Source organism: Aulostomus chinensis, chromosome 19, assembly GCF_037954235.1.
Source record: "Aulostomus chinensis isolate RoL2024-O1b breed Wild chromosome 19, RoL_Achi_v1.0, whole genome shotgun sequence".
In the NCBI taxonomy this organism is placed as follows: Eukaryota; Metazoa; Chordata; class Actinopteri; order Syngnathiformes; family Aulostomidae; genus Aulostomus; species Aulostomus chinensis.
This window is the reverse complement of record NC_141338.1, coordinates 9,171,990-9,188,761: the sequence shown is the minus strand read 5'-3', so window position 1 is coordinate 9,188,761 and position 16,772 is coordinate 9,171,990. Positions and strand designations below refer to the sequence as shown.

General features: G+C 39.8%; 1 protein-coding gene across 3 annotated transcripts in view; it reads right to left on the bottom strand.

Annotated features, from left to right (window-relative positions):
• Positions 1-16,772, bottom strand: part of astn2 (astrotactin 2) — a 285,748-nt gene continuing 268,976 nt past the window's right edge. For all 3 annotated transcript variants that reach the window (XM_086186408.1, XM_086186406.1, XM_086186407.1), the window contains exons 20-23: positions 15,695-15,836; positions 6,587-6,687; positions 5,347-5,530; positions 1-1,802 (exon numbers count right to left, since the gene is read on the bottom strand). In XM_086186408.1, the coding sequence (XP_086042534.1) occupies positions 1,565-1,802; positions 5,347-5,530; positions 6,587-6,687; positions 15,695-15,836 (665 nt within the window). In that variant the 3' untranslated portion in view covers positions 1-1,564. The remainder of the gene's footprint in view (positions 1,803-5,346; positions 5,531-6,586; positions 6,688-15,694; positions 15,837-16,772) is intronic.

The following is a 16,772-nucleotide window of genomic DNA, read 5'->3' as shown; positions in this document are numbered from 1 at the left end:
TTTTTTTAATATTTCACATTCTTCAGAAAAAAAAGACAATCAAAGCCACATAATACAGTTTTTTTGTTTTTACAATTTAAAATTTACAATATAATAATTTATTATTACAATTTATATAACATGAGATGAAGACATGGGGGGGGGGGGGAAGGCATTGTCTATCTTCTTAAAACCATCCACGGCCTTGAAGATAATGATTAAGATAATAACAATGATCGGAGGATTAAAAAGGACCACACAGGTGAGCCCAACAATCACCAACTCTTGACAATTCACTATCCAGGATGTTTTAATTGTCTCAAAACAAATGCCATGGAGAAAAAAAAACAAAAAAAACCTGCAGTACACATAAATTATTAAATATAAAATTCTGCCATGAAGGAGGAACTTTTTCTAAATTTATTCCCTTTTTCTGGTCGGTACGGTTTAATAGTGCAGATCTATTGTCAGTTTTATTTCACAGAGCCTGTCGCTGTTGATACGCTTCTGTTATGATATCAAAATTCACACTGTACCGAATTAAGGTTTAATTACGAGTACATTAGACACGGCTTTGCGGAAATATTTATGATAGCATCTGTTTTTTAGAATCGCAACTGTTAGGAGTTGCATACCAGACCCTTCAAACTATGTAAAGCATTTACTTTAAAGACTTCAGTGTGGCAAAAGAATTTTCTGGCGTGCGTAATACATCTGTGTTCAGGTCCCATTTCTTTGAGGTTTTTCAATTCCAGCGGTGATTCTAGCAATAAATTAAATGTTTATGAGCGATTATTATGTTTGAATAATGCCAGTCTGTTTTTCTTTTTTCTTTTCTTTTTTTTTTTGTTGTTGCATAATTTAAACAAGCTGGTAGTTGCGTATTTGTCAATCGTGTTACCACACAATGTCTTGTTACTTCGAGTGAAAAATCCAAAATCAAATGAAATAAATAAAAAAAAAAAAGACTAACAACACCCCCCCCCCTCACTTATTGGTTTTAAATTCATGAAGCAAAAACTTTTTTTTTTAAATTCATGTGTACCTGAAAACAAGGTAGGTGATGTTCAAATGGCTTTTAACACATCTTAATTGCTCCTTTCAAACGAAGGCAAATACGTAACACTATTGATTTTTCCTTTTTTCTCTCTTTTAAGTGGTCCAGGTAAGCTTCAAAGCACCGAAAAGGAACTACAATATTACATTCAAAGTATTTAAGCCAAACCACTCTATCTCTTGGCTGAAGAATATTTTACATGTTCGCACTGCAGTTTCTCATTGATATGTGCAATCGCTGGCATTTTGCAGTTCAGAAATGTGTGTGTGTGTGTGTGTGTGTGTGTGTTGTTGTTTTTTTAATTCCATCTTACAGTAAAAGTAAGCCACAAAAAAGAAACAGTTTTTCAGTAGCTTTAACATGATGTCCAGTGAAGTCTGAGGTTTTTTGGCTATCCTGGTTTGCGAAGTACACCATTCTCTTGGGGTATACCTGCTGCAACACTGTCATTTTGCAGGACAAAACAAAAACAAAAACAAAAAAAAACCAAAAAACAAAAAAGGTACAGCTTGTCTCCATTCTGTTGTCTCATCGGAGTTTGGTGTTGCTATATGTGTTGCGCTGTACAGAAATGAGCTTTTCCATGCAGGTGGTGCGACTTTCATGTAAAGAGCCATGCCACGTGTTACTGGGAGGGCGAGTCTCGTCATTCCTACAGTAGACGTAGGCCATGGTGTCCGTGCGGCTCTGGATGTGTGTGCTGCGTAGGAGGGATCGGCAATAGTGGCTGATCTTCTCCACCCGTCGAAGTATCAGGTTGGCTTTTCTACAGAAAGAAAGACGACAAAAAAAAAAAGCTCAGCTTAACTTCAGATAGATAATTAAATACAAACCATCAACATTATAGTTGACTGTAAGTTAAAAAACACCAGCAGCGGCAAGGTGGTGCAGTGGTCAGCTCTGTTGCCTCACAGCAAGAAGGTTCCGGGTTCGAGCACCAGCTCCAGCACAGGATCTTTCTGTGTGGAGTCTCCATGTTCTCCCTGTTCCTGTGTGGGTTCTCTCTGGTACTCCAGCTTCCTCCCACAGTCCAAAGACATCAAGAGAGGACGAGGCTGATTGATACTCTAAATTGACCGTAGGTGTGACTGTGAGTGTGAATGGTTGTCTGTCTCTATGTTGGCCCTGTGATGGACTGGTGACCTGTCCAGGGTGAACCCTGCCTCTCACCAAAAAGGCAGCTAGGCAGCAGATAGACTCCAACCCCCACGTGACCCTTAACAGGATAAGCAGTAGAAGATGGATGGACGAAAGGAAGTGTGTTCTTTATTTCCAGTCTACCAATAGTTGGTACTGATTCAGTATCCCTAGATCCCATGACATGGGACTGAATGACGAATATGAAGGCACAATGTCCATTCCATTGTCTTCCGCTTATTCCTGTTAAGGGTCGTGGGGGGGCTGGAGCCTATCCCAGCAGCTACAGGCGAGAGGCGGGGTTCACCCTGGACAGGTCGCCAGTCCATCGCAGGGAAGGCACGATGTCATTTCATTAAAATAGTCATAGAAAGTATAGGGGGAAATAAAAAGTCTAGCGCTAATATATGGAACTGATTTGGAGTCCCAAGGTCACATGATGGGGATACTATTGAAAAAAAGGGGGAAAATAGCTAAATATTGCAGTATTCTTTATCAAGACATATTTAATTTTCCATCAAATATTCATACAAAAAGCAAAAATGGGTTTATCCTGTAATCCCCCTCCAGTTGTAATAGTCAGTATTGAGTTCAAGTCCCTAGATCACTTGACATGGAAGCTACCGAAATAAGAAAATATCCTGAACTTTCAAACAACACAAAGAATGGATTTTAAATATTCCTATAAAATACAGGAGGCCATAAAATGCCATAAAAATAGATGTGTCCCATAATTGATTATAATTACAGTGATAATCGGAATCATATTCATCACTGAACAGGTGATGAAAGAAACCCATCAAGAGCTTCAGCTAGCATGTCTGAAAACAAAAACTCAAAACAGCTAACGGCTAAAACGCGCGTTGAATTGAAACTAATGTCTGTGTTGCTATCAGTTTGTCTTGAGCAGTTGTGCTGATGTGCAAATTCATTCATTCAATTACATTTACATCACAGGTTGAAACCATGATCATCAATCATGCAAGATATAAAATATTGCAGTAATTTGTGTGTGCCAGAGCTAAAAACACAACAAGGTTTTTTGATAAGACACGTATTGTTTAGCCATGATTTTAAGGGAATCCTGCGTTACCGGAGTTGTGTCTCTCCTCTGACTCTGAAGGGACTGCCAGTCTGGGTCAAAACAGCCACAAGCAGCGAGTGGCACGTTGAAGTCACAGATATTGATGTGGTCGAACACCACACCAGAAGCAGCTGTCTAGAGTGACTGAAACTCAGAGCAGAGTCTGGACCTCCTGTTTACAACACGCAGGAGCTGTACACCGGCTCAATATAGAAAAGATGCATGCATAACACCTATAGAATGCACCTATAGTATGTATCCAAGGTTGTTAGGGTCATGTGGATACTAGAATGAGAAAAACACATGGAGGAGGGCAAAATTCCATTTGTTTTGAAAAGCAGTGTCTGCTGAGCATCAACATCTGTCTTTAGTTAAGCAAAGAGTACAGACATCCTTTTCACTTATTTGCTGAAAAGGGGGGAAACATTTTCTCATTTCCCTTAAATTCTTATGTCTGAAACAACAGAATACCAAACACATAATCAAGAGAGGCTTGCAAGCATGCGAACAAGGGGAGAAATTAAATACATTTAATGCAGTGTGCGCTGGTGAACAAACGAAGGAAAAGACCTAAAGGAAAAAAAAATACACCTAAAAAAAAAAAAAACAGGCCTGTATTATTTTTCAGGTTGCTATTGAGACAACTACTAAAGCAAATATTTGGCTTTTTTGTGACTTGAGCTACTGAATCCAGGGTAATTGATTAAGGCACAAGCACACCTTCAGAGGAATGCAGCTCAGGATCTAAAAACAACATCAAATCAGCGTGCTTGCTATGCTTGGAAATAGAACTATTATTCTCTAGGCCTATTGTGTTTACAGTACAGGTAAGGAATATCGGTAATCATGTATCACATCACATCCACATAACAGCGGAGTTATGAAAGAAGCCAGTGTTTTCAGTTGTAACAATCCTAATGGACATTCGGGGGGTTCCTGGGGTTGTCGGTTCCTGGAGAATTGCTGACTGTGCTTGCGTTTCACTTGGCCATTCCTTTACCTTTTAAAAAGCACCACCAATAGAGGCTGCTTGTAAATTACCACAACGAGGCTCAACTCTGCCAACATCAGGCAGTAAATAATCCTTGCTCGCTCATCCAAAGGACCCCCCGCCCCTGCAACCCCCCCCTCCCACCGTTGCAGCTTCTCACACACAAATACACACCATCTGACCACCCCGATCCCTATATTAGGTCCCAATTGCCAACCCGTGCCTCCCACCCCCCTTCGCCAATCACAGAGAAGCATAATCTTTCTACTGACCCAAGTTATTCCACAATTATTATATTATTTATGGCTTGAAAGGAGAGCTTCCAGGCAGTGGGGGTGGACAAATCAAAACACTGGGCTGTAACTTAAGATCTTGATCTTGTATTGCTCTCATCAGCACTAAACTCACTGCCTTGTCAGACTTGCATACATAAATGTTATTGTTCTATACATAAAAAAAAGATATTGTTTATACTTCCTCTACTGCATGTTTGTCAGACAGCGAGCCTCCCTTTGTCTCCATGCTGTTGTAATGCCTCACTTCACTAAGCACGCTATCAGTGGGGTGTCCCTGTAAAGAGGGTTATGAGGAAGACGATGTTGGGATGACAGGCTGTTGATATGGAACTTTTTTTTTTGACGAGAAGAGGAAATGGTCTTGGAAGTTTGTGTTAGCTGACTATCAAATTTTGTGTTTGACTTGGCTGTCAACACTGTTTTGGCATTGCCATGGTAATGCGAGGAGCAACTGTAACCCCATCGTGACCTTGCCCACTTGCTTGCCAGGAGAAGCATTTTGTAACGGGGGAAAGGAGGAGGAGGACGGGGCAATTGTGCAATGGTCCTGCTTGGAGGGGAGAGTGGACAATGCCATGAGAAATGGCTAAAAGGTCTGAATCTGGCAGCGCCACTTTAGACAGCTCTTGTTATGTAAGAAACCTCAGGATGACTGTAAGTGATGCTAAACAATATGTCACAAAAAGTCTAGACAAGAAAACAACTGGAATCCATTATAATACTTCACCATCTAACAGATGAAATATTTTAAGTATCCTCTAAGCTTGCATGACGAATCATGCTGTCATCCGAATCTTCTCACCTGGGACCGAGCTCATCTTCACTACGCCAAACAAAGTCTCCAAACTTCTCATAATGGGAGTTGTAGTGATGCTGGACTCTGTATAGCAGTGGAGGAGGGATCTCCATCAGTGTGTTGTAGGCCATCTGCTGCTCTTTGCCGCTGGTGTAGCCATTGTACAAGTTGTAGACCTTGTCAGCTATCTCTGTGAGAGAGATGGAAGCGAGACAGATAGAAGAAAACAAATAAACAAATAACCTGTGTGTCGACAGGTAGCTGAAACATACGATACCTTTATTTTTAGTTCCGTATACAGGTCTGGCTTCTAAAAAAAACTGATGTGAGCAGGATTTCTGTAAATATGATCAGGTCATGGCGCTCCAAGAAGGGCTGAATTGAGGGCAACCGTGCATAGTCACTATACAGGAGTAGGAGCTTAAAATGTCGGTCTGATTTACTATCTCTGTAGCTGGAAAAATACACCATATTTTACATGTATTTTGACATGAATGTAGTGCCAAAATGTACATGTTTTTGTTAAAAGAAGGTGCACTACCTTTTTGGGAAACAGTCTTTGGTTTTCCATCCTCCTCAGAGCCAAGAAAATAGATTCCTTTCTCTCCTCTGGGCGTACAGCAGGACTGAGCCCGGCTCATTGCTCGCTAGCTTAGCTTAATGAATTTTAAGAAAGCCTTTATCCATAAAAAAATCATCAATAAGATAAGGTCTATCTGGATTTTTCCAAAGGTAATCATCCTGATGACTTTGGACAGAGGGAGGCTAACACTTTTCACCCATTGCGACCCACTGTGTTAAGCTAATGAGGGAACACATAAACGTTCTGGCGTTATCCACTGGAAAATTACTCACTTTCACTGGAGAGCTTATGATCTTATGTTTATTTATGATCCCAAACTTACCTCAAGTGCATTGAAAAAAATTGTAACTTTTGCCAGGTATATCAGATGGGGACAGAGTGTTAGCAAAAACAAGCTAACGGGCTACAAGAGAGCTAAATTACTAGCCTGTCACCCCTGGCAATGAGCAGGCATTTCTTTCCCCTTGTGGGGGCTCCATACATTACACTGAACAAAAGACTTACGGACACTGGGCACCTGTACGTGGAAACAAGGTGTAATGAATGAACATAGAAAGAGTGAGTGTCATGTATGAAAAACAGTTAACATTTAGGTTAACTGAAATCATTGAAATTAAATATGAGATTTGAAAACAATTTCAAAGAGACAGCAAGTTAGGTTACCTTCAGCTCGGCTGTCATCCACCATTGGGCAGGATGTCCGCACCGAGACAAAACTGGAGTCAGAGTGACTGCCTCGGCCATCCACTGCATAGAGAGTAAACCTACCAAAAAAAGAGGAAAGTGATGAAAACACATTTATTATTTGTGAGTGACATCCCAAAACCATTCTAGATGGCAGAGCTTAACAGGAATTACTCAGAAAAGCATTTTGGGAGCCATTACCAGTGTACCGTTGAGCATGACACTTAAACTCCCAATTTCCAGGTACAAATGCTTACTGCAGAAATAAAACATAACTCATTCCTCATTGGATCAGTTGGCAGTATTCACAGTTAACATTTAGTGTGTTCTGAGTTGTTCCCAGAACCTTGAGCTTGGTGAGCTGCTTGTCTTGCTAGGTGAGATTAATGCACATATGACCATATGATGACATCAAAATAGCTTTCCAAAAAATGTCTTGTGTTCGGGGAGCCAGGGATTGTAGAATTTAATATCTGAAAATGAGTGCAGCCAGTACCACAATAGCAGAGGCGAGATGAGTAAAAGGCCATCTGGCTTGATACTGAGAACTGTACGAAGGCAAAGATCATCTCTCTGAAAATGTCAAATATCAGAATTTTTTGGGGTTCAGTGACAGACTTCAGGACCACTCAGTATCACCACGAGAGACCACAGCAAACGGTTCAAGACACTGCAACAGGGGATGAGGCAGATGGAGAAAATGTAACATATCTGAAATAATGTGGGGCCACACTGCTCAGAAAAGAAAACAAATGACCTTTACATGTCCTTTTGAAAATGCCACAGTGTGTACTTCTGAATAAGAAAAAAAAAAAGTAGGAGAATAAACTGTTCATACTGAATTCAAACAAAAGGGATCAAGGGTGGCACAGATTCAGACGTCAATATCTTTTCAGTGGTAGCAAGAGAGAGGGCAGCTGTCGTGCTTATGAAAGTACACGGCTATGCGCCGCTGCCATCTTGAAGGTTGAACCTTTAGCTTGCATGTGACTATGGCAACCATGGAAACCACACTGAGGAGCACATCTCAGGAGCTTTAACTGGTACCCAAGTTTCTCTGAAGAAAGTGATAACCTCTTAATTGCCAAAAAGCTAGTAAACAAACAAAAAAGAACGCACGCTTAAATAGCCTGCTTAGGTTGGTTTCAGAACAAATTAGATGCTGTGGCAGTTGGGCAAGGGTGTCGGCATGTTCTGCTATGTTCAGCTGTGGTACTAACGGGTCCATTAATAAAAATGGTGCATTTGACTCAAAAAAGATCAACATTTTAGGAGTGACTTTTCATTAACTACAATAGCATATCCTCCAGATAGGTCCAAGGCTTTAGGAACTGTGTCCACCAGAACCCCTACATTGTTATTTGTGACAGTCAGGTTTGAGGTATTTGTCCTGCCAATCCTCCATGGTTACTGGATGAGTGGGTAAAAAGAAACAGTGAAGAGCACTGCATCCCACTCAGAGATGAACTTTTAAAAATTTCTCTGAGAAGAACAATTAAACCTATTCTTCTGATTCAGTGTTTTATGCAAAAAAAGAGCTTATGTATGTTAGAAATAATGCATTAAAGAGTGGTTGATTGCACGGCAGCCTCCGTCAGTGTAAAGCTTTCTGAGTACCACTAAGGTAGAAAGGTGCTATATAATCATGACTCTATTTACAATTAGAGGTGAAGGTTGTTTTCAAGTTAGGTTTCTCTGGGAAAAAAATATAAAAAAGTATCATACTCGGTCCCACATGCTTTGTTTTTCTCATTGCAGGGGAACTTCTAAAGAAGTGAATTAAGTATTGAGAAATGTTTGAAGGTAGTTATGAAAGCATTTCAGCAGAATTTCCACATAATTACCACTGTAAAAACAACAGAATGACAAAAAACCCCACAAAACACAGTGAGACAAAATGAACAACCAAGATGGCATTCCAAGTATTTAGTATGCTAAATACATGTCGAGATACAGGGAAATAAAAAATGTTGTTTTCATTGTTTTTCTTCCCCTAATTTGCCTTGTTTTAATTGATCTCTTTTTAAAGTTAGAGTTGTCCCAGTGCTGTCGAGTGATTGTTTTGCTTGTAATATGACCTGTTTGGGCCACATAGTTTGTCTGATCTTGTTAGGCAATGGAGTGGATGCAGTATTCCCCAAGAACCTCACAAAAGATGCAGGCCTTGATGGCTCCTTTGCCAAGCAAAACAATGTCAGCATGTAACAGTCACACTGTTTGAATTGTGTGCCCACATAACATGCAGATGGATGCAATGAGGTGGAAGAAGGGAGAGGAGCAGGAAGCCAGAATTGTATCAGAGCATTTAGTTAAAATATGTGTTTGGGACCCAGGATGTGAGCTTGCCAAAATTTCATTGCTGTTTTTGGTTGTTTGGCATCATTGACTGGTACTGTTTCCCCTTCCAAAGCCCCTACAGCGATCACAAGATACCTCTCAAGAAACCCAGCTGTGGAGATCTTTTTTGTTCTGTTTGTTTGGGCCACAGAGGGATAACCTCCTCAATGTGCAAGGACATTTGATACATTACAGAAAATGTATAAGGGAAATTTTGACCCGAACCCATACTCTAAGCATGTGACTTGAGCCATAGATGTGCATTTATACTATACCACTGGCGTGGCTGCGTCATGCTGCAATTACACCACATAACCACTAGTTGGCAGAGGGGCTCTCACATCACTGTTACACATTTGTGTATGCACAACAAACAATCACAGATGAAAGCAAAGAGAGCAAAGTCACCATCTTTTAATATATTTATAAAGAGGTATCAAGACCTGTCTTGAGTACTACACCATCTTTAAGAAGTGTTGAAAAAGAGCCCAGAGTAAAGTAGGAGATGGTATGCAGTATCCGTAAAATTTAACAAGGTGGACCAACCCTAGATGTTGCTGTCTGGATTGATGCACAGATTCATTTCCAGGGAGATGCATGACAGGCTATCCTGATGAGTATGACATTGATGTCCTGGAGAACCCAACCATGACTTGCTAAATTCTAACCAAAATCAGTATTTGACCAATTGGGGACACTACTTTTGTCTCCATTGCACCAGTAGCTCAAACGAACCCACAAAGAGTCTGCTATGTCCACTTGCAAACAGCTAAAGTCTTACCCACACAGATCTTAGCTAACCCTAACCTTTACATTACTTGCCTACATGTAACACAACCCTCTCCCGACCTAAACTACTGACCTGCAACTCAGTATTTCACCAGCAGGGCACATAGCTTTGCTTCAAAATTCACAAGTAAAGTGAGGTCTTGGCTTTTGGACCCCGTTATAGAGTTACATGAGGTCTGCAACACATACACTGATAAACACACACAAACACACTGTGCTATGTCTCTAATCAAGCTATATTGCTTGTATACATTTCAGTTGGTGTATCCCTCTCTCTAATTCCCTCTCTCACATCTATTCAAAGGCTGTCTGGTTGCACATGGCTCTTTTGGAAGCAGCTCGGTTTTGTCCGTGTGCCACAGAAGTCTCAGCAAACAATGCAGTAGACAAATGGCAGATTAATGTTTGTGTAAATTAACAATGTTGCCATTAAAGTAACCATTTTCCTCTAATTTAATGAGACAGTGGAGAGACAGCAGAACAAGAGATGACAAGACAGACAGCTTGTGGAGACAGAGCAAGAGAGGGGGAACGAGGGAAAGTGAGAGAGGATCAATTAGGGCAGTATTTTTGGCATGGCCAGTGAAGCTGGGGCAGTAGGAGAAGCCTTTTCCATGACATCAGCGTTTGGACATACATCAGTCGAGTTAGTCCACAAATTAATTCGTGCAACATCGAATTGTTTCGAACTGCCTCAAGAATGTTGCAGCTTAGAATATCTGATGACTTTGAAATCCTCAGATCTACATGGCATCACACTGGAGCAATGGCTCGAAATAAAATAGCCTTAATTGTGCATCACATAAATTACCTCAGCGCTTAATACAGATCCATTGTTCAAAGTAATAATGATAACATGGCATTATAATGATGAAGCTCAGCATTTTTTCAGTAAGTAAATACTGTTTTATTTATAGCAACTTTCAAGGGCAGACGTCACAAAGTGCTGCACAATAAAAGACTAAAAGCCAATAAACAGACAAGAAATGAATAAAAATATCAGATTTTTTTTTCAGGAATAACAAGATATTTCCAGGAAGTTTGTCAAGGCCAACCTTTCATTGATACACTGCGTCATGGAAAAAAAACAAACTATGCTAACATGATTGCTGCTTGTTCAGTTATGGCTGAACACAAGATGAATATGCACTCATTCAAAGTGGGATGCCCTATTTGGGAAACTATTCTGTCTTTCCGTCATATTATTAGTCCGCGTAATTGAGTATTCGCCACCAATCTGATCCAAGATTTGTATCTTTGCCATTAATCAAGAAGGCTGACACAAAAACACAACAGAGCTTTAGATGAGAGAGAAACTCCTTTTGTAAAGACTGATGGATAACATAATAACCCGAATCTGTCTCATGAATCCCCTTTTGGAAAGATCACATGGGTCATTTTGGGACTAACAACTGACCTATTTTGTTACCACTGTCTAAAAATGTGGAAGGACGCTGATTTTAAAGAACACTTATCGACATGCATGCAGGTCGGTGAGGATTCACTTTTCTTGCGACTCTGGATTTAAGACAGTTTTTAAGTCATGCTACAGTGAGATGGCTCAGTGAAGAAAAGAATAAACGGCTAATTCATGCTGACAAACACATGGATGGGGTCGTAAAGGGATTCAGACAAAGTGACTGAGTGTCTGGGCTGTCTGTCTTTGCAACAATTACAAGCAGCTGAGGGGCAATCAGGAAGATGGAGGGCAGTTTGGACTCAGACAGTTCAGGGAAGATTTGTTACGAGTAGCAGACAGCCAATTTACACGTTATATAACAAACAGAAAAAAATATATATATATACATCCTGAAAAGAAGAGGAAAAAAATAAATTTATCATGTTTACTACATGTGGACATGCAGATACACGTTGATACAACATGTGGAACACATGGAAAATAAGTCTCCATGTTGTAATATGCAGAAATACTTGGAGAATCCTCAACCACATTGATCTTAAATGTCATAATTAATCTAAACTCTCAATGTTTCATCATAACTTTCTCTGGTTTTGACATTGGCTCTGCATGGAAGTCATATGATTCACTGTTAACACCACTAAAAAAAAATTGACCAGAACCACATTTCCTCATGCATGAACTACGTATTCAGCATTATTTAACATGTGAGTTGTGATTTGTGCAAACACAAAAATATCAAATTCAGATGTTTTCTCTTTTTTGTGTTGTTGTTGTACATTTGCAGTTTATGCGGCACAGATTTCAGATTGACATTTGGACATTTTAGACTTCTTCCTCAACTTCTCAACTCTGGAATTTCTGTGTGTTCACATTGTAGCCTTTTAAGGGGATTGTGGTGAGGTGTTTACCTGTGCTACAGTAATTGGGAACAACTGGTGCATACTCTCATTTTACAAGGATAATGGAATTCATCATCGTGAGAAAAAGTGCAAACAATTCTTCAGACCTTTTATAGGAACTTAATACATTTCAGACAAAAAAAACCGATATGTTTCATTAATCTAAATTGTTAAGCCTAATTATAAGCTTTGATGCTCAAATAAAAGCTTTGGCTGGTGCGTGATGCCTCGCAATGTTTCCCTCCCCTCTGAGGACATGCTCATATAATACACGTTATACATCTAACTTTTGCCTATCAGGAAGTTGAATCAAATGAGAGTGTTACATTATGAAATTGTATATAATTATGTAATTGTATCTAATGATAAATGATTATTTTCAAAAATTCAGCTTCTGAAATGAGGCCTATAACTTTTCATAGAGCAAAACACATTGTAGTTTTAGAAGAACACAGCAGCCTTGGTTATGGTCAAGTGTGAAGCCAATACCAGTAGAGCTTTTATCAGCCTTCTGATTTAGACAAGCCGCATTGGCTGCAAACAGATGTGCCTTCAGACGTAATTCAGACGTAAATTCTGTTCTTATCAGAGAAAAACAACACGTTGGAGAATGCATAAACAAAGATAACAGCACTACAAAGATGGAAATTAGTCTTTTTTTGCAGGTTTTTTTGTGAGTAGAAGATTGACTTCTACAGATTAACCCAATTGCTGTTCTCCAAATATTCTTATGCACAGCCACAGCTGTTGGGAAAGTCAAAATTGTGAAATTCAACTGGATAAATGGTTGTTGTGTATTTTGGCATTTCCATTAGCTCCTTGGACTGCCATAAATGACCGCTTTGTTGTAGTGTATCTATATTTCTTTACCTTATATTTATTTCTTTGCTTAAATGCTCAATTGCACGATCATATTGTAAAAATCAATCATACATTGTGAGAGTATTTTGTAATTATCTTCTGTCTTATTGTCAGCGTGTTGTCACATCCATTCACTCACATTATCTTTGAAATAATTCCTATAGGATTTGTACATTGTTTCATTTAGGTTTTTATTTCCATTACTGACCATATTTGTTCTTTGGTTGGATTTATCTGGACCTGGACAGCATGACTCATGGTTTCCCATGGCTTTAAATACTGGATTCGTCTTTTAGAGGGGCAAAGTTGAGGTTCTCAAAACATACCAAGGCCGCTAAAGAGCAAGATCACTATAAGCATAAAGACACTGAAGAGAAGCTGAGAAGACCCTGAACAGCCAGAAAGACGGTATGTTTCATGCGTCCTTTGACAGCCACAACAACATCTGGGCTCTGTCTGCTGCACTCATCGCCGCTTCTCTTACAAATTTATTTCGAGATATAGAGGGAGGCAAACGTGCTCATAAGAAATGCACATCAATACGCCTACCTGATGGAAAAAACAAATTCTCTGCCCCCTGAATGGCTTGGAGAGGTGTTTCAGAGCTGTTTCTTCAACTTCTTTGGTTAACTTCTAACGCTGGAATTTATGTGATTGTGTTGGATCCGCAATATTTTGCTCGGTATTTCTTACCGTTACTCCTCCAGTAGGTATAACAAACAGGTAAAGCAGCCAAATGAGGTGAAATCAACACAAGTAACAGTCTGGGCAAAAAGAACATACTACAAGAAAAGTAGTATTTATTCAATGTTAACTGGGTTGCATTCATTGCTGACAACTACTCACTGTGTACTTCAGTAAAAATTTCACTCTGACGATATATAGATACATTTCAGGGCCAAAACACACTAGTTCTGTCCACCGTGCAGTGGAAAAATAGACATCCATCCTGCTCTTGCCTCCCACAGTGGAGCTTCTCATTACATAAAAATCTGACGATTATTTTTATGTTTTATGATGTGGAGTGAAAGTCCAGTCATGCCACTGCTAAGCTTCCAGTTTTTCCCCCTAAGCTGTGATTGATATGGTGACGTGTTAATTTTTTTTGCCAAGTTGGGCAAAAAACTGAACATCTGTACTAAACGACTGAAGAGAGAGTTCTCATCACAGAACCTCAAAAATACAGTTTGACATCAGGACCGACTCGGAGGCACATGTCCATTTAAATTCATTCTAATCTCATAAATCCAAAGTTTGTGTTAGGTAGATACTGCTACCTCACGTGAACTATTGATTCTGCTTCTGTGCGATACACATATTCTTGTACTTTTTGGATTTTCTTTTTCTTTTGGATAACTTGAAAATCATGTGTCCGACTCACTTCATTACATTACACTCCCTTTTCTGAACTTGAAAAACTTGCTGAGTTCATCCATCTGTCAAATGAAGGACAGATACTCCAAAATAATAGTTATGTTGGACAAATATTTCTACTTTTCAACTGTCTGCCACAGTCTTTTGTGTGGCCCTCTAGAGTGATGGCGTAATCCTATTCCCAATCCACAACAGTAAATAATCTGGCCCCCCATTTTTCACACTGTGACAGTTTCATATTCTAGTAAAATTGCATGTTGTGTTAGATGATGGCCACAGTGGATATGAGTGTACTGACCTCAGAAAACCTCCGCTTGTTAGCTAAACACCCTCCACACTGAAAGAATGAGTAGTTAGTTCTTTGAGTTAAACTAATCGTATGATTTTTTTAATTGTGTCATCACTAAAACATGTTCTTTTCTGGATAAAGGGAACATAATAGAACAGAAGACACATCCACCTCCACCAAGTTTGAAGACAAAGAGTGCCTGCCTGCTTAACTCACCCCAGCTGTTGCGCAGCAGAAGGTAACAAAATTCACCCCCTGAAACAATATATAATTTGCAGTGGGAAATGTAGAGACCCAGGGGAGGATGCAGCACTGCTGATATTTGCCCAGTCTTTGTTGTTTAAAGATGCAAACATGGCTGCAGCATAATGTTTAATGAAAGGTCTTAAGATGCTAATGGGAAACACTGAACTCGTAAAAATGTGGTCAGGAAAAAGGATCAAGTCAATTTGGCTGCAGTAAATAGCAAATCCAGGCCATGAGCAATGCTGTAGAACACTGTAGGTGAGGAGGACGCTCAGAGATTATTACAGGCCATAAATTCAACCCGCCTGCACTATAACATCATTCAGTCCTCAACGGGGTTTGGAAAATGAGGGAACCTTCTAAAATAAAGGCCACCGAGACACGTCACTGACCTTCATGATGCTTCCCACTCTGCCGTATGTTAACTCGTTTTTTTCAGGCGTGTATGTGAAAATGATATACCAGAAAAACACACAAAAAAACCCCAAACTTATCTACTTGCTATGGGCTATTTTTTATCAGGTTCACACTGATTTCAAGTACATGCATGCACTGAATATGGCAGGAAAAATTTCTCCAGGCATCTTCTGCCTTCTGACATTTTTAATGTCATGAAGATATTTAGTGATATTCTTTTTTTAAATCCACGCAGCCTCCATAGTGAAGGAAAGTGTTTGAATTACATTTTCCATACTTGACGGACCCATTCAGGAACCTGCAAACAATTCCTGCTCAAACTTCACCGGGCGCACCGTTTATGCCGCATGTTTATTCATACTGTATGTTGAGGAAATACCACTCTACAGTAAATAACTACAACCAATACATTATTCATTCTTTTCCTGGAAAACATGGCAGAGGTCACTCACTTGTAGAGACTGTCGGGCTCCAGGCACTTGAAAACAACTGAGTACAGCACAGAGTGAGGATGTTCTCCGTTCCTCCTGCCAGCAACGACACACGATGAACCCAAACCAGAGAACAGATCATCCAGCAAGCTTAGAACTTCACCTGATAGTGAGACAAAATAGAAGAAGAAATTGGATGGTTAGAGGAAAAGAATAAAAGGCCAAAAAATAATAATAAATTAAATATAAAGGAAACAAAGAAATCTTTCAAAAAAGGTAACACTGGAGCAACTGTATGAATGATTTAACCATTGATCAAAAGTTTTGCCATCAAGGAGAAAAAAGAACAGCAACTTATCTTTCAACACTGTTTTTCATCTATTGTTCTTGTTTTAACTAAACAATGCCACATGTTGGAATATTTCAACACAGGAAGAAAGGGTGCACAAAGCAACTCAAGTCATGAATGAATTTTACTTTTCGGAAATCCACTCTTTCCTCATAAATGACTCTGATTTAGCGACCTCTGCCTTGTCTGGTGGGAGTCATCTTACCAACCCAAAGGCTAAATTCCATATGTCTTTCTTCCTGGCAGCAGACTTACACTTTACACGAGTGTAAGAAAACATAATTTTACTATGATATCTCACTCAGCCCTGTCCAACCCCCCACCCCCCCCCCTCCCCCCCTCTCAAAAAAAGTCAGTCCCAAGTTTTGAAATATTTTTAATGTCAGCTTACGGGAATGGAGAGCAACACACACTTGTTCATTTTAACACACACAACGGCAGTTTCCAGTGCTCATGGGGGTGATGGAAAAAGAGGGAGCTGTCAAAATAGTTTAGAAGCTCTCAACAGGTTGGATTTCCAACTATTTCTACACGAGGTAAAGGGCAGCTAAGTTTTAGCTTATGATACACGCGCCAACTTGTAAACACAGGGAGTAAGTCTGGCCAGTAGGGCACAAGGGGATGGTAAGAAAAGTCTGAGAAGAGAGGAAAAAGAACTGCACGAATGAATGATTTGACCTTTCCACAGAATGAGTTCTGTGTATAGGAGGTTTCCCCCTCAAACATATTCCTGTAGTGTTACAAGGTTGG